At 62.3% G+C, this 23,106-nt stretch overlaps 1 protein-coding gene and 1 long non-coding RNA gene across 4 annotated transcripts; one reads left to right on the plus strand and one right to left on the minus strand.

Annotated features, from left to right (window-relative positions):
• The first annotated feature begins 1,736 nt into the window (after positions 1–1,736).
• On the plus strand, positions 1,737–7,937 carry SLC25A10 (solute carrier family 25 member 10). 3 transcript variants are annotated; one of them, XM_053911395.2, is made up of 12 exons: positions 1,754–1,976; positions 2,127–2,397; positions 4,182–4,301; positions 4,764–4,878; positions 5,000–5,048; positions 5,246–5,287; positions 6,085–6,128; positions 6,282–6,352; positions 6,659–6,751; positions 7,011–7,088; positions 7,554–7,610; positions 7,691–7,937. In XM_053911395.2, the coding sequence occupies exons 3-12, from the start codon at positions 4,218–4,220 to the stop codon at positions 7,790–7,792; spliced, it is 735 nt and encodes a 244-aa protein (XP_053767370.1). In that variant the 5' UTR covers positions 1,754–1,976; positions 2,127–2,397; positions 4,182–4,217; the 3' UTR covers positions 7,793–7,937. The 3 variants fall into 3 exon arrangements, with proteins under 3 accessions (XP_053767369.1, XP_053767370.1, XP_053767372.1); XM_053911397.2 differs by having other exon boundaries at positions 2,127–2,358; XM_053911394.2 differs by lacking the exon at positions 2,127–2,397 and having other exon boundaries at positions 1,737–1,976.
• A 2,273-nt stretch (positions 7,938–10,210) lies between these two features.
• On the minus strand, positions 10,211–10,804 carry LOC123479069 (uncharacterized). Its single transcript, XR_006654561.2, has 2 exons — positions 10,564–10,804; positions 10,211–10,449 (listed from the first exon to the last, which is right to left on the minus strand). It is a non-coding gene; the product is annotated as an uncharacterized lncRNA (long non-coding RNA).
• Positions 10,805–23,106: the final 12,302 nt, after the last annotated feature.

The following is a 23,106-nucleotide window of genomic DNA, read 5'->3' on the forward strand; positions in this document are numbered from 1 at the left end:
TGGGAGGTGGGCTGAGAGTGGGAACCTGCTATACGAAGTCTGTCTAGAAGGTATCCAGCCATGCAATGTGAAAAAGAGTCATTTATTGAAAATACAAGACACAAGAAACACTGTACACAGGACAATGATGCCTCAGTCACCTTCAAACAGGCACCTTGGGACCTCACACAGTTCTCCCAGTCACCATCAGCTGCCCCATAGTATTTTTCTGAATCTCATTGATAGTCTGAAATCTCTTCCCTTTCAAAGGTGATTTTAGTTTTGGGGAAAGCCAGAAGACGCAGGGCACCAAATCTGGGTAGTTGGGGTCTGAGTAACCTGGGTGATTCAATGTTTTGCCAAAACTCTGCAGGAGATGTAATGCATGAGCGGGCACGTTGTCCCGATGAAGCTGCTAATCACCAGTAGCCTGCAGCTGAGGCCGTCTGAATCACCCAAATAGTCTCCGTGGAGGAATGTTCAAGCTTAATGCAAAATTTGGTGTAGGTTCATTGCTCTACTTGCTCAGTCACTTTAAATGTGAGTGCCATACAGAACACAGTACATGTGCTCACTCAGTGGTATCTACCACCCCCACTGACTCGTACAGTGAAGTCGTCATTGTTCACACATGCACATTCCAGTCCACTCTTCTTGGCTGCCAGGTTACATTGATGCCACACAACCGTTCTCATATTAACAACAGCGGGACTTTTTCTGGACAGACATCATGCACACAGGTGGGTGCCTCCCACTGGAGCCAGGCCCTGCTTGCTGATGGCCAGCTCTGGGAGCCTGAGCCCAGGACGCTGAGGCCCAGAACTCTGCCTGCCAGGCTTCCTCCATCCTGGGGTTGCAGGTTGGAGGGAGAACTGAGGCTGGACTTGGCTGGGAGAGCTCCGGTTGGAGGTGGTGTGTAGGGGACAGGGACCACTGGTCTCTCTGAATTGCCTTTTGCCCTTACTTTTGACTGATCCCAAGGAGAGTTGTTTGTTTTAAGTTTTAATTTATTTTATTTTTAGAGTGGAAGGGAGGAAAAGAGGGAAACATCAGTGTGTGGTTGACCATCATGCACCCCCTACTGGGGACTTGCCTGCAACCCAGGCCTGTGCCCTGACTGGGAGTTGAACCAGCAACACTTTGGTTTGCAGGCTGGCACTCAATCCCCTGAGCCACACCAGCCGGGGCACAAGGAGAGTTTTTGCTACTTCTTTTTTAATTTTTTTTCAATTTATTGGTTTAGTCTTGTATGTGCCCTGAAGGGGGATCAAACCCACAACCTTAGCACGTCCGGGGGACGCTCTAACAACTAAACAACCGGGCCAGGGCCTCTGCTACTTCTTGCAACTGTTCTCCTCCGGGCGGGGCGGCTTGGCCTGCATGGCTTGGCCGGGTGGGCACTGGATATAGGTTTGGGGCCACGGCTGGGATAGGGGGTTACTGCGGAGGCCGGCTTCCGGGAGGTGGGGTGGGGGACTCTGGCAGAGCCCAAGGGAGTGGCCTTGCCCTTCGGACACGTGCCCTAGGCGTGGAGTGGCCCTGGGGTCCGGGTTGGGGAGGGACGCCAGGTTCCCGGGAGCATTGGTGGAGGCCCACGCAGCAGGTCCCCTGAAGCCGCGTGCCCAGAGCCCAGAGAAAGGGCACAGTGGGTTCCACCGGGAATCGCTTCCTGTCTTCAAGACCGCGGCCACTTTAAGGCTCTGGGGGCGGGGTCTATTGGCCACGCCCCCGACACAGACCCCGCCCCGGATCTAGACACGCCTCTGAGCGCGCGGGCGCATTGGTTGCGCCGGGCGCGGGTGGCGGACGGCGCTTTGAACCCGGTGCCGGGGTTGCTGCGCGGGCTGAGATCGGGACCGGGGTCCTGGCCAGATAGGACCCGGGCAGTCGGCGCTCCTCCGGGCATGGCGGCCGAGGCGCGCGTGTCGCGCTGGTACTTCGGGGGCCTGGCCTCGTGCGGGGCCGCCTGCTGCACGCACCCGCTGGACCTGCTCAAGGTGAGGGTGGCGCGGGCCGGTCCGGGGGGGTGGGGCGGCTGCGAGGGGCCTGGGCTCCGCGCCCACCCTGGCTCCACGCCCGCGGGCACCTGCCAGTCTGACCCTGCGCTGCCCGGAGGACCGCAGTACATGTCTCGCTGCTTCCCCCAGGAGATGCCGCACGGAGAGTGTTAGAAGGAAGGTCCCCCTGGCCCTGCGGACCCCAGGATGAAGCAGCCCCGGCGTCACGCGTCCCAGCCTCCTTCTGGCTGTTGGCGGGCTTGTCCCGGGCCGTAGCTCTGCTCTTTACTACCTTTGTGACCTTGGGCAGTTACTTGGCCACGCCGAGCCAATTTCTCCCACACCTCCGAGGACGCTTGTCCTGCCTGATGAGAGTTGAGAGGTGTTCTGTGGGGTGTTCGGGCACTGGCACCCCTGCCAGGTGGGGTCCAGGCAGGGTCCAGGCACACGAGGGAGGGTGAGGGAATGAAGGCTGCCCCCCCACCCGACTGCAGTGACACAGGCACCCTGCTTCGGGCCACTACTCCTGGACTGGGGGGGGGGGCACCTGGAAGCTATGGGCCCTGCATGTTTGCAGGCCCTGCCCTGTGAGGGTGAGTGTCTCAGAGCCCGGAGCGCTGACACTCTTGTTTGTTCAGTGCTTAGGGGGCGGAATAAGGTATAATTTTGTGGCCTCCGAGACGAGCCCTGCGGGTTGTTTTCTGCCCTGTCTCACCCCAAGGAACGAAGAAGAAATGGCCAGAGGCAGAAACCAGTCGGCCCAGGGGGCTGGCCCTGCGTCGCATGGGGCCTGTGGGCAGGGGGCAGGTGCCTGGCCACCCCCTTCCGTACCGGCACCCTGCGCTCTGAGCTCCCTGTGCCCACTCTGCCCCCTCGGAGGAGTTGGCTCCTGTGGCCTGGGCTGACCTGGGGCCCTCGGGGGTCTCCTGTGCTTCTGTTAGTAGCCTTTCTCCTGCAGGGAAGTCATTGCTTCTCCAATTAGTAAAAACTGCCACCGGGAAAGGCAGGACTAGCAGATGGGCGTACCTGGGCCCTGGCTCTTCCCGGTAGCACCCCCAGGGCCTCTGACCACCAGAGGGCAGGACAGTGGGTTTTGGTCTGGAGAAAGAGGAACCCCTCCTCCCATCTGTTTTGTTTGCCTTCCGGATGCCCACGCAGGTCCCCACATCCCCCACCGCCCCCACCGTGGGGCCCTGCAGGGTCAGGCTCTGACCCGGAGCAGGCACAGCCTCTAGGGCCTTCGGAGCCCTCCTGGCCCCTGGGCTGGCCTAGTCCCACGTCTATCGTCCAAGGCCTGTTTGGGCATCACTGCCCCTTGCTCTGCCTCCCAGATGCTGTTTTGCTGCAGAACGCGGCCAAGATGGGTCAGGGGAGGCAGGCGGCCACAGGAATGCAGCCGCCCTCTGGCCCAGGGAGCACTCGGCCTTGTGCCAGGGTGTGGAGGCCGGCCTTGGAGGGAGGCCCAGGCTGGGGTTTTTACCTCCCAGCAGGGTCACTGGAAAAATTATTTTAAAGCTCCTTGATCTTTCTCTGCCTCATGTCCTGACTTGATCTGCAGTCTCTTCTTGCCGGGACGGGAGCTGCTGCCTGCGTGGCCACCCTGCCCGCGGGCCCAGTGCCCAGTCCTGCCAGGCTGCCCTCAGGCAGCAGGAGGACGCCATTCAGTCACCGAGCCGGACACGAGGCCCCCCTCCATCCCCACCTTTGCCACCCCACTGCTGAGCCCCTCCCTGCCTGTTCCAGTCCCCCATGTGTCTTCAGACCCCCAGAATTTTGTCCCCGAGAAAGCCGAATGGCGGGGCTCTATAGTCACCCTGTGGTGTCCTGCCTCAATTTCCCATGTGTAAAAGAAGGCTGGGGACCCCGCCCACAGCGGGTGCCCAGAGTACTCTGGCAGCTGCAGAGTGTCGCCCACAGGCCTGGTGGGTCCGCTAGTCACCTGATGTTGTCACCTGTAAAACTGTGCAGCAGAGGTTGGTGCCAGGCGTGGAGTGGCATCCCAGCGCCATCCCCTGCGGGGGGCCCTTCGGAGACCGTTTTGCTTCCCTGTGCCTCAGTTTCCCATCTCTAAATGGGGGTGCAGTAGCCCTTGTCCTCCAGGCCATTGTGGGGGTGGGGGGAGTAAAGGCAGCAAACTGTGGAAAAGGGCTCAGTGCAGGCACTGGCCCACTGGCTGCTCTGAGCGGTGGGCTCTGCCCCCCACAGGTGCACCTGCAGACGCAGCAGGAGGTGAAGCTGCGCATGACGGGCATGGCGCTGCAGGTGGTGCGCTCCGACGGCGTCCTGGCGCTCTACAATGGCCTGAGTGCATCCCTGTGCAGACAGGTACCTGGGCCCCCACCTTCCTGGGCAGGTCCTGGTCCCAGAGCCTACGCTTTGAGCAGCCCCAGCAGGAGGGAAGGGTGGCCAGCATGCCCCACACCTGGACCTCACCGCTGTGGGCACCAGTGGGTATTGAGCAACTTTCTCCTTTTCAAGGCTGCGTGGGAGGAAGGCATCACAGGGCCCAGGGGTCTGGTGGCCCTGCCACAGGGTCCACCCTGGCTCACAGCTGGACAGAGACCTCCCCTTCCACTTGGGGAAACTGAGGCCTGGGGACCAAAAGGGGTTTGCACGTTTGCTCAGCCACTCATTGGCCAAGTGGCCTTGGGAGGGCTCCTCCATGTCCCCATGGCCCACAAGTGACGGCCGTGCCCCTGGCCGGCTGGGGTGGAGGGCCAAGGGGTGCAGGCTGTGCCCAGCACTGTGCTCCACCTGCACCCTCTGAGCTGGGCACCTTCCTCCCAGATGACCTACTCCCTGACCCGGTTCGCCATCTATGAGACTGTGCGGGACCAGGTGGCCAAGGGCAGTGAAGGGCCCCTGCCCTTCTACAAGAAGGTGTTGCTGGGCTCCATCAGCGGTGAGCAGCTGGGTGGGCTGACAGCCAAGCGGGGGTGGGGCAGGCCAGGGGCTACGCTTGGTGGGGCCTCCAGGGCAGTTGGCCAGTGGTCCCACATCGGCTCTGGGGTCTGTCGCCCCAGGTTGCATCGGTGGCTTCGTGGGGACTCCTGCAGATATGGTGAACGTCAGGTCAGTGCGGCCCCCGCAGGCGAGGATCCTTGCTGTCCCCAGACAGGGTGAGGGCCCAGCCCGGAACCTTGGAGTTCTGGGCACTGGGCACGGATGCCACTGAGCCTGTGGAGGGCGAGCTGAGGGAGCCCCGCTGCTGCCAGGGTCTGTGGGGGCATGGGGCCCCTGCCGCCCCTGAGCCTGAGCGGTTGTTTCAGGATGCAGAATGACATGAAGCTGCCCCAGAATCAGCGCCGGAAGTGAGTAGCAGGGTGGAGTTCTGCCCTTGGGGTGTGGCGGTGGGGAGGGGGTGGCCAGGCCAGGAAGGCCCCCAGCCGCTGTACAGGGACTCAGCTGGGACTCCAACAGGCCACCTGGGGCAGAGCAGGGTGGCTGGTGGCTCTTGGAAACCTACACCGAGCACGTCTGTCCTGGAGTCCGGAGGGGTCCCCAGGACCTCTGAGTCTCCCTGGGGAGGCATCTGGGACCAGGAACGGCAGCCAGTCACCGGCCTCTCCCTCTCTTTGCTCCTTGTGCACATTCTCGTGGAGGATGGGTTAGAAGTTTGAGTCTGAACCTCTCAAAGGGTTTGGGAGTTGGGATTCATGTGTATGATAAAAACACCATTTGTTGTGGAGTCTAAGATGCCGTCAACTCTAAACTCTGTGGCGGACACCGCAGTGAAACTCTGTGATCCGAGTTGGTTCAGGGACATGGCGGCTCCACCACAGCCCTCCGTCTGCACTCTGGCCGGGGCGGGGGCCGTGGGGGAGGCGGACCGAGGGCACGGGTGGAAGGGGCCAGGCCACCCTGCCCTGCGGTTCTCAGGAACAGCCGCACACGGGACTGGCCTCGGGGCTGGCAGCTCCCGACAGGGCTGGCGCCCAGGTGTCCTCCTGGGGGCCTCGGGGGATCTTCAGGTGCTGAGGTCCCCCGAGGGCGGGAGGAGGCCGAGCTGTGGGACAGGCCCGTGTTGGCCCCTACAGTGCTGCTTTTGGGGTCTTGGGGCTCTTCCTGGGGAAAACCTTCACGGGGGCCCATTCTGTGTCTCTGGCAGCTACGCCCATGCCCTGGACGGCCTGTACCGTGTGGCCCGGGAAGGTGAGGAGCCCTGTGTGGCAGGAGCTGGGGCAGCCCCCAACTCGGCCCCAGAAAGTCCCGAGGAGGCAGAGGGGGCAAGGGGCATTGTCCAGGACCTGGGGGGAGGCCCGATGGATTTGGGCGGGCGCCCAACCTGCCCCCTTCCTCCGGCAGAGGGTCTGAGGAAGCTGTTCTCAGGTGCAACCATGGCGTCCAGTCGAGGGATGTTAGTCACCGTGGGCCAGGTAGGCCTCCTGCCCAGGTGGGGCTCTCAGAGGAGCATCCGGGGTCCCTGGCCCCACCCTGCCCCCAGAGGTCGCAGGGGAAGCAGGGGCCACAGAGCACAGGTGGGCACAGGCGGGTCAGTTGTGGGACCTGGGGAAGGCCGTCCCTCTCGGGGCCTTGCCTGCCCATGCAGCCACAGCGCCGCGAAGGGGACTGTGGAGCAGGTGTGTGGCCGACCTGGGCAGTGTCCCTGCGGGCCCCTGTCTGCATCCCCTGGAATGGGGCTGTCCTTCTGGCCCTGAGCAGCCCCCACCACCACCCCACAGCTGTCCTGCTACGACCAAGCCAAGCAGCTGGTGCTCAGCACCGGGCACCTGTCTGACGGCATCGTCACACACTTCATCGCCAGCTTCATCGCCGTGAGTGCCAGCCAAGGCGTGGGGCGGGTCGCTAGCTGGCCCGGGGCCTGAGGGCCACAGCTCAGGAGGCAGGAGGCGCCGGCTGAGTTGGTGGTCCCCCCTCAGACCCTGGGTCCCCCTGGTGCCGAGGCTAGAGCAGCTCCTGGCGTCCTGTTGCTCTCGGGATGCCTCCTTGGGCCTTGGGGCCGGCCCCTGGGAGTTGAGGGTGCCCAAGCTTCCTGCGTGGCAGGCCCGTCAGTGATGCATTTCCCCTGCCCAGGGTGGATGTGCCACGGTCTTGTGCCAGCCCCTGGACGTGTTGAAGACCCGCCTGATGAACTCCAAGGGCGAATATCGGGTGAGTGGGGTCCCCACACCAGGGCCCTCTCCCTGCTGCTGCCAGGCTCTGTGGCCGGTGAACCCATGTGCGAACCCTGGGAGGCGGCGCGGGTCCAGAGCCCAGCCCAGCATGGCCTGGGCCCCATAGTACCTGTGGCGGGTTCTGTGTCTTCAGGACTCCCGAGGCCAAACCCCTACTTGGCCCGCCCACCCGGTGCCTGCGGACCAGCCTGCTGCTGGGCACAGCTCCAGGGCCTGGTCTGCAGCGTCAGCGCTCAGCCAGGGCGGCCCTGACCTTGGTGCTCACTGCGCCTCCCCTGCTGAGCCATGAGTGTTGCCGGCCTCGCTGTGTGCTGGTCACTCAGTCCCCTGCCCCCGTCAGCCTCCGGGGCCGCTGGCCGGTGCTGGGGGCTTGTGTGTGGTTTGTGCCTTTTGAGTGAGACGCAGCTTTTCTTCTTACTGTCCTGTCCGTCCCTCCCTGCAGGGCGTCCTGCACTGTACCATGGAGACGGCAAAGCTCGGGCCGCTGGCCTTTTACAAGGTTCGGGGCAGAGGCTGTATAGGGGGGGCGGCAGGGGCCCAGGCCCCCCAGCTCTTCACTCCCCTCTCCCTCCCGCCCAGGGCCTCCTGCCTGCTGGCATCCGCCTCATGCCGCACACGGTGCTCACGTTCTTGTTCCTGGAACAGCTTCGCAAGCACTTCGGCATCGCGGTGCCGTCCTGACGGGCCGAGGGAGCGGGCCGGGCCGTTCCTGCGCCCAGTGCCACATTCTTCCCAAGTCCACACGGCCGGCCAGGCCGAGCTCCACCTCCCGCCCCCTGGCCCAGGACCGCCAGTCCCGGGTCAGCACACCTCCCAGTGACTGTGTCCCCCTCTCCCTCGAGCAGCCCTGTAGCTTCACCTGCGCCCCAGGCCCTGCCCTGCCCACTCGGGTCGGGGGGGGGGGCTTCGATCCTGGGGTCTCTCTCCTCCCCAGGTAGGCAGTTACACTGGAGGTAGTAGGGGCCGGCTATCCAGGTTTCTGGGGGTCCAGGCCTGAGGTTTCTTTCACGGGACAGCTGCCCAGGGCCCTCAGCACCGTCTGCCAGCAGCTTCCATCCAGGACCGGTGTGAGTGTGCACGGGCACGTCTGCCTTAGAGGGGAGGGCCAGGGCTTCATGATGCTCTCCGGGGCGGGGAGGGGTAGCTGGGCCAGGGAACAAAGGGGGCAGGTGCAGGGGTGCTCGGAGCTGGGGTGTCCCATCCACCTTCAATTGCTTTAACCAAAACCTCTCAGCACCCAGGGGCCACAGCTGTCTTCAGGGACAGTGCAGCGTCCCTCCCTGGGCAGTGCGGGCTGTGGTGCGTCCTCAGGGCCCCTCTCTGTGTGGACTGCGGTCACCCCTCAAGGCCCCCAGCAGCTGGTCAGCCAAAACAGGCAGCCAAAGCAGCCTGTTCCCCACCTGCAAGGCTGGAGGCTGCACCTGCCTGCTTCCCCCGTGCCCCTTGGGACTGTGTCCCCTCCCCAGCAGGGGGCCTTTCTGCAGGGTCAGTCTAATAAAGGACAGTGAACTGCCCCCCGATCTGGTCCCAATTTGCATGCAGGCCGCTCAGAGCTGTCCAGGGGCAGCTGGACCCCTCTGCAGCCTCCAAGGCAGGCCCTTGTTTGTGGAGAAGGACCCAGAATGGGAGATGTGCAGCCCTGGGTTGGTGCCATCAGCGGCCTGTGGGCAGCGGGGCTGGGCGTGTGGGGGAGCAGTAGCCCACAACCACTGCAGGGCAGGTGTGTGAGTCCAGGGATCTGGTCAACGCTGAATTCCCGGATCCGGGTCACCGTGGGCCACACAGGGTCCCCCCCTCTCAGCAAGCACCCCCTGGCCAGGCCGGTGGGCCTCCCTGGGGATCCCCTTTCCTGGCGGTGGGAGGTACCCTCTGAGCCAGAGCCCTGGGCTGTAGGCCCTCGGACAGGTGCAGGGGGCTGGTCAGGGTGCTACCCTGTGGCCTTTTCATGCCCTGGGACAGTGAGAGCTGCCTGGGGCCTCCACTGCCCCAGCCGGGAGACCTGCAGGACAGATGAGGCATCGGGACCCCTGACACCCCAGCCCTGGTGCGCTGGAGCATGCGAAGGCGGGAGGGGGTGGGGCGTGGTGGCTGCGCAGCTGTGCCAGCTGAAATCTCTGGGCTCTTCTGAAAAGCAGCCAAGCCTCAGCAGGGGGCATGCCCTGCAGACCCCTCCCCGACCACTGGGTTATCTGGAGCGAGTCCCAGACGCTGTGCCAGGAGGGTGAGGGCTTCACGAGTCTGTGAACAGGGCCTGGAAGCAGTTGGAGCTGCAGCCCTGGCCCTGTGGCTCCGGTGGTCGGAGGTTCGTCCTGAAACAGCAGGGCTGCGGCTTCGGTCCCCAGTCAGGGCGCACGGGTTACCCAAGGAGTGCCTTGCAGGGGACACCAATTGATCCTCTCTCTCAAAATCAATTTACTTTTAAATTTAGGCTGCAATGGTAACTATGTGTAGGAACATAATGGTCAGTGGACTGTCACCGGGTTCGGGACCGTCACCACGCTTCCTGGAGTGGGTTTTACTGGGATCCCACCCCTTTGTGGCCAGCGTCCCTCCCCACCCCTTCTGGGCAGGGTCAGCCATGCCCTTCGTTCCAGTGTCCCTCCCTTCAGACGTGACCCCTTGCTCTTTTCTCAAATTTCCAAAGGCCGGCCAATAGCTCTGGATTTGGCTGGGGAGACAATAGGTGTGCAGTGTGGACGAGGTGGGTGTCCTGCATCTCGGGGTGTGGCCAGGTCTGAGGTGGCCATTGGCTGGAAATGCAGGGCCTGAAGCTAGTCTCCTAGGCCCCCTGGGCAGGTGTGGGGCTCAGGTAGTGGGTGGGGCCTGGCTGTGGGACTGGCACGCCGCCCGGGAAGGGCTCTAAGTGCCTGGTTCTGCCAGGGTTCAGGGCCAGCACCTGGGCTGAAGGCCCTGGTGGGAAGCTCAGTGACGCTGGAGGGGGAGGGGAGTGACAATGGTCACTGGGAAGGCTGCTGCTTCTCTCGGGCCCCAGGCAAGTGGAAAAGGGAGCAAGTTCGAGTAAAATGTCAGAGGAAGACAAAAACGACGATAGCTCACCTATTTTCAGACAGTAAAGAACAAAGCAGAAACAAACTCATATGGAGAACAGACTGATGGTCGCCCGAGGGGAGGGGAGGGGGAGGGGGTCTGGATGAGCAAGGCGAAGGCAGTGGGAAGGACGATTTGGCTGTCACAGGCCGGCCCCCAGAGCCGCAGAGCTCCGCGCTGGGAGTACAGTCAGCAATGCCGCCGTGAGAACCCTGTGCGGTACCAGGCGGGTGCTGGGCCGGGCGGGGACTCAGTAAAACCACGCCACTGCTAACCGCCGTGCCGCACGCCTGAAACGAACACCAAACAGTTCTCAGTGGCAACTGAGGTTGGAAGGGGAAAAGAAACAGCGGATTCCAGAAACTGGCTGTGTCCTGCCTCAAAGCTGCTGTGGGTCGGCTCACCTGTGCGGCTCACCATGGCTCAGCGGGCGCTTCCCCAGCCTCCTCCAGCCAGGCCCATTGTGCAACCCTCCCTGGACCAGGACCCAGGGGAGAAAGTGCCCCGTCTGGTTAGGCAATTTGGCAGGGATTGGCCTGGCCGGGGACCAGTGCAGGGCAGAGAGCAGAGGGTGGGGTGAAGGAGGTGTTGGGGCACTGGGGAGGGCAGCGGGCAGAACCACCCCCCCCCCCCCCCCCGTGGCTTCCTGGGACGGCACAGCCCCAGCCTTCGGTCCAAGTTCTCTGGCCCCCACCTGCCCGCCCTCTGCCCGCAGGGTGCAGCCAATTAGCATTTCACGGGTCAGCCCGGGACTTTTTTTTTTTTCCTTAGAGTATGTTTACTAAAGCCTTTTCCCTTTTTTTTTTTAGAGTATGTTTACTAAAGCCTTTTTTTTTTTTTTTAAGAGTATGTTTACTAAAGCCGGGGACGGGAAATGGGGAAGGGCACAGGAGAGAGGCAGAAGCAGGAGAGAGACCAGGTGGGGCTGCCTTAGCTCACTGAAAAGTCAGAGAATGGGGCTTTCGGGTTCTCACAGCCGCTGACGGCCCACTGCTCCCCTGGTTGCAAGTCTTGTGGGGACCCTTAGAGTTTAGAATGTGCTGCCTGTGGGGGATGAATGGGGACAGGGAAGTCACAGATGTGCTCCCAGGAGGGAGAACACCACCCCCAGGAGTTTTTCTTAAAGAAAGCCGATGCTGACCTGGCTGGTGTGGCTCAGTGGGTTGCGTGCTGGCCTGTGAACCACAGGGTCACTGGTTCGATTCCCAGTCGGGGCACGTGCCTGGGTTTCTTTCGGGCCAGGTCCCCGGTGAGGGGGCGCGTGAGAGGCACCCACACATTGATGTTTCTCTTCCTCTCTCCTTCCCTTCCCCCTCTCTAAAAAATAAAATCTTTTTTTTTTTAAAAAGAGACCTTTTACAAAAAGCTGCACAATAAGTATTGGCTGTCAAGTAATTTCAGCAAGGGCACGGGGAAGATTCCGTGGGAAAGCGGTCCTTTCAACAGGCTGTGTGGACGACTGAGCAGAGCCTTACAAAAGAGCAACTTTGGACCCTACCGCACGGGTGCAGAAGTGAACTCTGCACAGACCGGAGCCAAACAGCGGCTCTTGGACTACCAGACGTGGAAAAACGAGCAAACCGCCCAATGAGAATGCGCAGAGCTCAGGAGGCCGGAGGCCGCCGCCCTGTGCCCCTGGACTGGCCCCCGCTTCTGGTCCCTTCCTCAGTCACACCCTCGGTTGTAGGTCAAGGCCTACACACCATCTTTGTGGGTGTCATTTTGCCTCGTCCTGTGGGTGACAGCTTCCTCCCTCAACAGTCCCTTCCCTCGGGTTGGGGGCCACCCGAGTTGCGGGCTCAGAGGCTGCAGCTTCCCTGGAGGAACTTCTTGGGGCCCACTGACCTTCTGCAGGGTCTCGGGTTTTATAGCTGCGGAGTCACGCCCAGGTGTAGTAATGAATGCCCAGGTGTAACTTCTTTGTGAAAGGCTTCTCTGTGCCCCAAGCCCGCCCTCTCCGTTGTCCTGTGCATCTGGTGAGCTGTGGAGCCCGAAGTGAGACCTCTCCAGGGGTATCGACCCTCTCTCCCTCCCTCCCGGCCAGACAAAACCTCCTTAACCCTCTGCAATCGGATCCCTGCCACCGGGCCGGGCCGTGTCCCCTCCTCAGTCTCAAACACAGAAAAGAAGCTGCAGGCTGCATCTCTCTGGGCGTTTGAGGTCAGGCACCGAGGCTCTTGGCATTAGTCATGGCTCAAATAAACTCAGGGAAATTCTCTGCGGGTTGGACATCACGTCCACCTGCCGTTTCCACCCGCACTGCCCACTCCCCCACCGCCAAAGGCTGGGTAGGTGTTCAGGCCCCAGGGCACCCCTGATTCCTGAACCCAGAATTTCAGTCACAGCCAGGATCAGCCACACGGCCAGCTGGCTGGTCACTTCTTCCTGAGGCAGGTGTCCCTTTGATAGCCGTCAGCCCTCCCCTGGAGAAGGTTCTCTGTCCCAGAAGGGTCCCCCCAAGAGGGCCCTTCTCCAGGGCAGTCTTTGTTCTCCACACCTGTTATCCGCTCGAATTGCTTTCCTCTCCGCCCTCGGTGTGGCCCCTCAGCCTTCCCGCCAGGGCTTGTGGCCACGTGGGGTTGGTCCCATTGTCTCTAGTCTGTTTCCTGGCTCTTTAAGGACCCGCCTAACACCCCGGCCCTTTGTTCCCACAGAGTCCGCTCCCTGCGGTGGCTTTGTGTCGCTCTGCGAGCGCCAGCGGCTGATTGGAGGAAGTGCCTCTAATTCTGCTCGAGTGCCCTTCCCTGGGGCTGATTTTCCCCAGACTGGGTGCTCGCTCTGTCCCCGCAGGCTGGGGCTTTGTTTCCATTTCTTTCTCCTCCCCCCACCCTCCTGAATGGGCTCAGGCTGCGGGTGTCCCTTTTCCTTTCCTTCTTCCTGTTTCTGGCCAACCGCACGCACCCAGTCGCTCTGTCTGAAGCAGTTCAGGGCCCCGGCTCCTCTGGGGTTTGGTGACCTGCTGCCCCTCCCCCAGCCCAGGGCGAAGTGGGGACCAGAGAGGGAGCCGCCCTCCCAGTGGGCCTGCCCCCCGGCCCAGGCCACGTTCCCGCCCAAAGCTCAGCGTCACTGGCTCCCCGGAGCCGGTGGACCGAGAGAGGGTCGTGCTGCCCGAGTGACCAGGGTGGGGAGACCTGGAGGGCTGGGTGGGGCAGGGCCGAGTTCTCTGGAGTCAACGGAGGACCCACAGCCCTGCCCGGGCAGAGCTGTGACCGCAGCCCCGGGAAAGAATGTGGAGCCACGGCCCCAGACCGGCCCCCACGGCCAGGATTTGTCAGCACCAGCCAGCTCCCCTAACTTCTGCCTCTGCTCCCAAAGCCAAACCTGCTCCTCCTGAACCCCTCCTAGGGTCGGCCCACTCCTAGTTGGCAGCCCGTGGCTTCCCCAGGCCCCAACTGGCTACGCCTGGGCCCCCTTTTCACTCAGAAGCCTCCCCCTCCTCTGCCTGCTTTGAGTCTCTGCCAAAACACAAGTGACAGTGGCCACTTCCCTGCTACAAGGGCTCTGAGTACAGGCCTCCGCTCCCTGCTGGGGGTCGCAGGTTCACACCCAAGGCGCCGCCCGCAGGTTTCACAGGTGGAGGCTCTGCCCATCAGTCCCTCGGTGGAAGGGAGAGATCCCGCTCGCAACCTCCCCCGGGAGGCAGCAGGAGCTCAGCTCCGAAGTGAACACTGAAAGGCCAGTCACATCCATGGCCAGAGATGCGAAGGCCGAAGCAAACAGTGAAAAAGCTGAAGGAGGCCCCGTACGGAAAGTGCCGGGCCCCGTGACCATGCAGGGTCCTGGTCAGCAGGACTTCAGAGTCAGGAAAGGGCAGGCGTGCCGCCCGTACACACGGGAGGGGACCCCCAGGACCACCCCCATAGCAGCGGGGAGAGCGCTCGGCACAAGTTAAAGCCCGTTCGTGGTGTTTAAAAACCTCCCTGGAGAGAAAAACAATTCCTGGACCTGCTACAGGGCACCCCCTTAAAGAGGTAGAGTCACACCAGGCAGGGCTAATAAATAAAAATCTAAAAAAGCACTAAAGCTGTGCATTGCAAAATATTCTGTTAACACACACAGACACAAACGACAGACCAGAAAAAACACTTGCCGAGCACATGATGGAAAGGCCCGAGCGCCTTAGTTACTCGCTCCTGCAAATTACTGGGGTGCGCACGCCATGCACAGGTGGTGGGCGGGATTATGGGACTGTACACCTGAAACCTGTGTAAGTTTATGAGCCAGTCTCACCCCAGTACATCAATTAAAGATAATACAATAAAACCCACCCTCTTAACCATGTCAAACAAAGAGGAGAACAACCTAAGAGAAAGGTGGGCTGACTGTTCATCGTCTGTGCGCCCGAGACCCTGCGCCCTCCAGGAGCCTCTGCGTTAGGTGGCACAGTAGCTGGGGTAAACTGGCTGGGGGAGAGGAAGCGCGTTGGCTCACAGAACTTAAAGGCTTGGGGATCTGGCTTCAGGTCTGGCTCCCTCCAGGTGCCTCACCCAGTCCTCTCTTCTGTCCCAGCCTGGCTGCCCTCGGCGTGGCTTCACTCCCAGGCTGCCTCTCCTCAAGCCGTGGCCGAGTTCCGCCAGCTCGGAACCCACGGGGCCGGGAGGAAGGGGCCTGGAAGACATTTCACCAACCCCACTGAGCACCTGAGCAGTTTGCCCACCTGAGTTAAACGCAGGTTGGCCAGCGGAGCCTGGGTGTTCAGCCCCTCAAGACTGAGTGGGGGCAGAGCCCCCAACAGCAAAACCAAGACATCATTGACAGAAAAGTGGGGGAAACTGGGGAGCTCTGCCTACCACCGCCCGGTCCGAAAGCTAAGACCGCTCTGGGTCCTCTCCTGCCGGAAGGACTTGTTCTTTTGCCTAACGATGGGGAGTGTCTGCTGTGTGCCCTAAAACTCCGAGCTCGTCCTCCCGGGGCCTTCAGGCCTGGACTCTCATCGCAGATTGCAGGAAGGGGGCGGGGCTGGCTGGCCCAGGCTGAGTGAGCCCCTGCCCCACCCATCTTGTCTGTGTCCTGCTGGGAAGGCGGCCCTGGCGGAGCTGGGCTGTGTCTTCTGTGTCCCTGCAGCCACAGGCCTGCGCAGCTGTGCTCACGGCCGTGTGCCCAGTGAGTGAGCGGGCAGGTGAGGGAAGCACTGGATGGGAGAAGCAGTGGGTGGGTCCGCCTGGCAGGCTAGCCGCCCGAGAGAAGCATGTCACTCCCCGAGTGGCCACTGGGTGGCAGCCAGGTGACGCTGATGGCCAGGAGGGCCAGTTGTCACCAATGAGGAGGTGACCTGTGGCTGCAGGCGGGGCCTGGCAGGGACCTCCCGGGGTGGAAGGAGCGAACAGTAAGGGTGGACAGCAGCGATTCCAGGGTGGCCGGGAACAATAATGGTCTGCAGAGCACACTGGGAAACTCTGAGGCCCAGGTCCGGTCCCAGCGGAGGAGCCGGCACCAGGGAGCCTCAGAGACGGGGCGGCTAGCGGGGCGGCCTGGGATCGCAAGCTTCATTCAGGGCAGTGTGCCCTTCGCCCTGTGGCTGCCCGAACTGGAGGCTCCCGGCCTGACACAGACCTGCCCCTGCTTTTGGGAGCCCGGGGCAGACAAGGGAGGAGGGGCCGGGCGGGCACACAGGGTGACGTGTGATGGCACTGGAGGGGTGTGCGGGTCTGTGTGGCCTGAGCCAGGCTGAGGATGAAGGAAGAGTGAGTCCAGACCCTGCCCCAGTTTGTCCTGCCTGCAACTGGGGGCTTCTTCAGCCCCCCGGAAGCCAACTGAGTGCAGCTCTTTTCCAGGAGACAGCACCAGGCCCCATGAGGGTTACCTGGAAGCCCTGGACACCTCCCCCTTGTCTGTCCTCTCTCCCCAGCACCCCAACACTGAGAGCCCCCAACACTAGTGGGCATGGGAGGACCCAGCACCACTGACTCCTTCGGCCCCCAGAGCCACACCGTGGCAGGGAGGAGCCAGCGATTAGTTCTCTGGGGTACCTGCCTCCCAGGACAGGTCCGGGATCCCAGGTGAGCCCCAGAGCCTGTGCTACTGCAGGCCTGGGCCCTGCGGGCTCCGCAGGCTGCCCCTCCTGGGGTTGTGTCCGTCAGGCTCAGGCCAGACCCGGCCCTTTCCTGTCCCGGTCCACTTGTGCCTCCAGCCACCTTGCCTTGAGTTTCCGACGTCACATGGCCGGCAACAGCCCCGCCGACGTGGCCCATTTCCAGACACCGGACTCATCGGTGCCGGCAGGAGCCGTAAGCCCGCTCCCTGGGGATTGCTGAATGCCGAGCACGCCTGCCCTGTCCAGCCCGGGAGTCGGCTGTCCTGTGCCTGTGGGGGCCTGCTGCTCCCCCCGGGGGAGGGGCTCGCGGTCTGTGACCCAGTGGGCGTTGTGGCCAAGAATGAAGCAGGACCCGACGGGCACCGCCTCCCCCGCATCGGACGTCTTTCAGAATCTTTTATTGTGCTGGAATACAATAAAATACAATGAAGAGCCCTGGCAGGTGTGGCCCAGTGGACTGAGCGCCAGCCTGCAGGGCAGAGTGTCGCCGGTTCAATCCCCGGTCAGGGCACAGGCCTGGGTTGTGGGCCAGGTCCCTGGGGGGCGGCACGTGGGAGGCAGCCACACACTGGCGTTTCTCTCCCTCTCTTCCTCCCTCCCTTCCCCTGTCTCTAAAAATAAATAAAATCTTTAAAAAATATATAACGAATAGTGTAATAATATAAATATGTAATGAACCTGAACATGGGCCACCTCACTTTATTGTACGTCAGAGACACTGCCTGTCCATCCAGGTCAGGCCGACCCCACCCCCGCCCTCGAGAGCAGGCGATGCGCGAAGGGCTGGACGGTGGCTGGCGCGGTGGGTGCTGCAGCATGCTACAGTCAGGTGCGGCGTGTTTCGCCCACATGCTACCGCATACTCGGGAGCCCGCGGTGCAGGCGTCACCGCGATCGCGCGGGGCAGCCCGGACCGGCGTGGGATTGGCTCACTGCGACATCGCTGCATCGAGGTCTGCATCCCAGGCCGCAGCACCTCCGGGTGCTCAGCACCGTGCGGTGACACAGAACCCGCCCTCTCCCCATTCCCGGGCGCCCCGTGGTGCCATAGCGCATTCACATTGGTGTGCGGCCGCCAGTCCTCACTGTGCATTTCCAGAACCTTCTCATTTTCTGAAACAGACCTGCTCTGCCCCAGGACACACTCAATCCCCACCCCCTCCCCCGCCTGGCACGGCCATCTTCTTTTGGTCTCCCCAGGTCCTACCCCTCCAGCTCCGTCACATATGTGGGCTCCCCCCGCATCCGCCCTTTGTCGCCGGGCACAGTGACCCCACGCTGGAGCAGGTGTCAGAACACCCTGCCTTTTCCAGGCTGACTCCCGTCCCATCATCGCATGGGCGGCCACGCTGTGTCCGTCTGTGTCTGCGCTGCGCCCGGGAGCAGATGTCTGTCTGAGCCCTGTGTCCCAAGTCTGAGGGCGACCCCAGCCTCTGCCTTTCGCACTGCCCCCCACGGCAGGTCGGCTCAGAGCCTTCTCTGTAGTTCTGGAAAGATCCGAGGGGTCCCACTGTCCGGGCTGCAGCGGCCTGAGACCAAGCGGGGCTGAGGTATCAGTGAGGGGTCACCCACTCCTGACCTTTTGGGGTTGGAGGTCAAGCAGCCCCCTCACAGCCCTGGCACCCCCGCCCTGTGCGGTCCCCCCCACCCCATAAGTACAGGCTGCGGCTGTAAGTACAGGCAGAGGAATCTGCCCTCTGGCTTCAGGAGCTATCACTCCAGAGACGCTGCCCTGGTGGCTGAACGCGGGTCCCGGGCTGCGATGGCGGGTGCCACAGCTGTGCGGCTTCACTGACAGCGGTTCTCACCTCACAGTCCAGGAGTCTGGTTCTGAGGAGCAGGTGTGGGCAGGGTGGTCTCCCCAGGCCCCCCCCCCCCCCCGAGTATGCACGGCCATCCTTTCCCCACGTCCTCAGACCTCTGTCCCTCCACCTGTGTCTGTCCTGAGGCCCTCTTTCCTTCAGGACAGCGGTCAGCTGAGATCAGGGCCCACCCTAACGATGCAGGTTACCTGAATCGCCCGTGTGAAGGCCCCTCCTCCAAACGTAGACTTGTCCTGTGGGGCTGAGGGCCAGGCCTTCGCTGTGCATGTGGGGGACACAGTCAGCCCGGAGCAGGGGCCTCCGGCTCTCACTGCAGCCCTGAGTGGCTACTGGCTGACCGACTGGAGCTTTCTGTGAGGCTTCGGGCCACCGATGCCCAGATGCCCAGTCCTTCAGGCTGCTGTTCCCCGAGTTACCCCCCAACCTCTGGGAAGGGTGCCAGGGTCCTGTCCTCCGTCCCGCTGGCTGCCTCTTGCCCCAGGCCACCCTCACGGTCATTAGGCCCTGCAGAGTTGCACTGGGTAGCACCCAGCTGGCTCGCTCGAATCAGGCCCTCAGAAGGATGGTGGAGGCAGGAGGGACCCCGGGACCTCCAGCTTCGAATGGTGCCAGGCTTGGATCAATGACGAAGGAGGGGCGGGGGGCCAGTGCCACTGGCAGGGGACAGGAGGGAAGGGACACAGAGCAGGTAGCAGGACAGGAGGCCCCTTAGCCGGGAACTCAGGGTCTGGAGGGAACAGACAAGCCACAGGCCCCACCTGAGCCGCCAGGCTGGGAGGCGAGCACGGGGCAGGGCAGGGGGCCGTCCAGGGATACAGGGCTCCTGGCTCCTGCAGAAGGAGCCAGACCAAGGGGGGAGGGGGTGTCGATGACTCTGAGAGAGATGAGGAGGGTCCCACGGGATTTCCAGGGCTGGGGTGAGGACCCGTAAGCAACTGAGGGAAGTTAAGCCTGGAACTGTGCTGAGTCAGACTCACCCAGAACCACAGACCCATACGGGTCTTCTCACTCCTTCCCACCCCTCTCGGCCCACAGCCCCTGATGGCTCCCCTGTGCCCCAGTGGCTCCTGAGACAGGCCTTGCTCTTGTGGCCACACCTTCTGTCTGTTGAAAATCTCTGACCCGCACGCTTCTCAAGGTCAACTTTTCTGTCTGTAAATCGCACTTCAATCCATCTGACTTTGAAGACTGCCTGCCAACTTAACACACACATGTGGGGATAAACGAGGGTGTCGGGGAGGGTGTGCCCAGCAGCTCTTGAACCCTGCTGGTAGGACTGTGACTTTGCACAGCCGTCCTGAAGAGCAGAGGGGCGGGGCACACAGCCCGACAAGGCAGCGGTCCCCCCACTCCCCGGTAGGAAAGGCCCCAAGAGTGTGCTGGGGTGGGGGCACCTGAGCAAGGCGGGTTTCCCACGGCCTGGAGCATCTCGAGGCGAGTCGGCGGACTGAGCCTGGGGACCCGCACAGATGAGCGTCGAAGCCTCACCCTGAGCCGAAGAGCCCGCTGTCTGCAGTTGGCACCCCGTGCCCTTGGGAAGGTCCAGCTGCTGTGACGCACCGCTTCCACAGTCACAGGTGTCACAGGTGTGGGAGTGCTGGGAGAGACCCAGGCCAGAGGGAGTTGGGGCTGCGGGGAGGCTGGGTGAGCGTCAGCGCTCTGGCTTTTTAAATTACTGTTACTGATTTGACAGAGAAAGAGAGAGAAACATTGATCTGTTTTGCTCATCCATGCATTCATTGGTTGACTCCTGCATGTGCTCCGACCTGGGATCAAACCCGCAGCCTTCCTGTATCTGGAAGACGCTCTAACTGAGCTACCCATGCGGGCAACTGATACTTTGTATACTTTTGTTTGTCTGAAATGTTTCACAATATTTTTAAAAGAAACTATCTAAAACAAATACAAATACATAACAGGTTAAGAAGCACAATTGCCAGTGATAAAAATAGTCAGGGGCGCCCTGGCTGGTGTGGCTCTGTGGATTGAGCGCTGGCCTGAGAACCAAAGGGTCACTGGTTCAATTCCCAGTCAGGGCACAGGCCTGGGTTGTGGGCCGAGTCCCCGGTAGGGGGTGTGTGAGAGGCATACAGAGACGTTTCTGTCCTCTTTCTCCCTCGTTTCCTCTCTCTCTAAAGGAAAATATACCTTTAAAAAAATAATAGCCGTAAAGTAAAACTTTGAAGCTTCTGCACTCTATCTCCTCATCCTGCTTTATTTTCCCTCCCAGCCCTCATCAGAACCCGCTGCTATGGTCAGCATGCTTTGTCCCGTCCGTTCCTGTCTGCTATCACCTGCCCCCGTCTACACCGGCGCCCGGCACACAGTCGGCGCTCAGTCAGACCTGTGCTGTTGGCATGGTCTCCACTCCCCAGCGGCCCAGTCGGGACGGGCTTCCCAGTCCAGGGCACCATGTCCTTCTTCGGGCTCACAGGCCCAGGCTCACACCCTCACGGTGGGAAGGTCGCTGTGGAGGCGTGGCGCGCTGGGAGCACCCGTCCACCTGGGGGCACCTGGCCATCTGGGGGCGCGTGCTTGCGTTTCTGACGGAAACGCCGCTCGGCTCACCTCTGAGCCAGTCATTTTAAGTTTCTCCTGGCCCCGTTCACAAAGTAAAGAGGAATGGGCAAAGTTAGTTTTCGCAATGCTTTTTGTGGGCCCCTGTGTGGGAAAGAGCGTTTCAGCGTGTGGCCGGCGCACGAATGACCGGTGGGCAGCTGTGTGCTCTGCTGTTTGGACTCAGCCTTCAAACTGCAGCTTTTACCCTGCAGAGCCCGGCTCCCTTGGGGCCGCCCGGCTCTGCCAGCGTCCCCAGTCTGCCCTCGCCCGAGGCAGGGTGCCCTGGGGATGGTGTGCCTGAGGGTGACAGCCAGGTGTCCTGCTGACCACGCTCGTGCCGGGAAACCTGCTTCCTCCAGAACCGCCGGTACCTTGTGTTTACCCTGCTACTCTGACCTCTCAGCATGAGGCCACTCGCTGCCGCGTTCTTTCACTGGTCGTCTGTTTGCTGTTTCTTTGCCTGAGCACGCTTCAGGTTATTCTCCTGGGCTGGAACCCCCCCGCGGGAGTGCCGGGCCGCCCCCCTCGTCCTCTTCCCTCGTTTTGGTCTCCAGTGCCTCGTGCTGTCTTGCGAGAGAAGTCCTCGGCTTGTCCTCCCGCCTGTCCACCGCGTTTTGAACCCTGAAGACCGTGCATCTCGATTTCGGAGGGCTCTTTCTCACTCTCTGCCTGCTCTCCGAAGTGCCCACGTGGGTGGGAAGGGTCCCTCATCTTTCCCATCTCTCTAAGGCCAGCTGTGTCGTTAAGATTTTTCTGGAATTTTCTTCCGTTCCCTGAGCCAGTCAGTTCCTCCAGTGTCCTCGTCTCTGCTGGTTCTCAGTCTCTCGACTGTGTCTGGGGCCCTCGGTGTCGTTGGTGGGGTGCCAGAGTGCAGCTTGGTGCCCGTAGGTGTGGGGTGCTGGATTCCTGCCGCCTGTGAATGGTGGGTCTGGCCTGAGGGGCCCACGCAGCGACGTAACAGGACCTCTTCAGAGAACGAAACGCCTGCGCTGTAGCTCGTTCCGAGGAGAGCCGGAGAAAACTGCATCGAAAGCAAGGAGTCAGGGCACAGTCAGGGGACCCAGGCGCAGCGGCCTGCGGCGCCACCAGCAGCTGGGCCTGGGGCACCATCTCTTCCCTCTGCCTCCGTCCCTGCAGTTCCCCAACCCCGGTCCCTTTGCCCTGGTTTCTGCTAGCACTGCCCGTCTGCCCCCCCAGAACACGAGGGTGGGGTCTGTGGTCCCCCAGGCTGGCAGGCAGGCAGGTGCCAGGCCTTGGGGGCAGCGCCAGCTCCAGAACGTGGTGGAACACCCCAGCCCCCAGGGCAGACAGTCGGAGCCTGCACTGGGAGGGCTGGGGGTGAAGCAGGTGGAGGGGGCAGCTCTGCACCCCAACCTGCCCTGGAGCACAGGGGCCAGCACACCTCCAGGGCTGCCACCCCCAACAGGATCCTTGGGGATCAGCAGAGGGCAGCGCCCCCCTGGTTCCTGGGTGCCCAGGCTGCTCTGTGGGAAGGCCCAGCCCTCTGCGTTCCCAGTCCCGCTCTGTTTACATGTTATGAATTCGGTTATGTAAATAGAGGCGGCCCTGCTCAGGGAAGGAGCCCCCATCCCGTCAGCCCCCTTCCCCTTCTGCTCCCCACTGCAACCCCAGGTTTCAGGCGCTGCCCTTACCCCACCACTTGGCGCTTCCACAACCCTTTCCACTGGGCCCCCACCCCACCGTCCACTGCCTCCCCCAGGCTGTTGGGCCCGGGCCCAGCTGGAGCTGTCCTGGGGTAGACACAGTCCAGAGAAGGGAAGGCCACCCAGTGGGGACCACCCGGCTGCTCAAACCCTCACGGCCACCTGGAGGTGGTCCCGGACACCCCACTCACTGGTGGAACCCACCAAGGCTGGACGGAACTTCTACACTGAGCCAGACCTGTGCTGGCCACAGGGGTGCGCCGTCTCCCGAGAGGCGGGGGCAGCTGGAGGAGGGGTGCGCAACAGGGACAGGGGACGGGAGGGAATGGTCTTTGGGCACACGCTGGGGAGGCCCCTCCCCCACCCAGCGCCCTGCCATTGCGCTGGCAGCCTTTCTCCCGGCAGGACCCAGCTCCCTGACCTTTGCCTCTGACCTTTGCCTTCTGGCCATCCCCTGAACTGACACAGAAAGGCCACTCTGGGGGCAGGGCTTCAGGTGCATGGTAAGAATGGGGGTCTGGAGCGCACCCCCAGGTGTGCCCCTCCTCCTGGGGCTTCAGAGGGTGGCTGGACAGAGGTGTGCTAAGGAACCAGCCACCTGTGGGCGGCAGGGCCAGCACTGGCTCTGCCCTGGGGCTGGAGGGCAGGGCGCCACAGGAGGGGCCATGGGTTCTGATGCCCCTAAAACAGAAGGGGAGTTGGGAGAGGGGCCCCCGAGACGAAGGACAGCGAGCAGGGAGTCCCAGGCGGCAGTGGCCAGAAGGTGGCTGACAGGGCAGAAGAGGCCCAGACCCCACCAGGGGGACGCAGGGGGAGAATCGGGATGTGGAGGCTTCAGGGCCACTGCCAGGCGTCCCTGGGTTGAGG

This window comes from Desmodus rotundus, chromosome 9 (genome assembly GCF_022682495.2).
Source record: "Desmodus rotundus isolate HL8 chromosome 9, HLdesRot8A.1, whole genome shotgun sequence".
In the NCBI taxonomy this organism is placed as follows: domain Eukaryota; kingdom Metazoa; phylum Chordata; class Mammalia; order Chiroptera; family Phyllostomidae; genus Desmodus; species Desmodus rotundus.

Excerpts from the sequence above, each read along its gene's own strand:
- SLC25A10 (XM_053911394.2), top strand. The coding sequence starts at position 1,884 with ATGGCGGCCGAGGCGCGCGTGTCGCGCTGGTACTTCGGGGGCCTGGCC. Across the intron at positions 4,879-4,999 it reads GTTGCTGGGCTCCATCAGCG|GTTGCATCGGTGGCTTCGTG; the intron begins GTGAGCAGCTGG and ends CTGTCGCCCCAG. Across the intron at positions 7,089-7,553 it reads ACTCCAAGGGCGAATATCGG|GGCGTCCTGCACTGTACCAT; the intron begins GTGAGTGGGGTC and ends CCCTCCCTGCAG.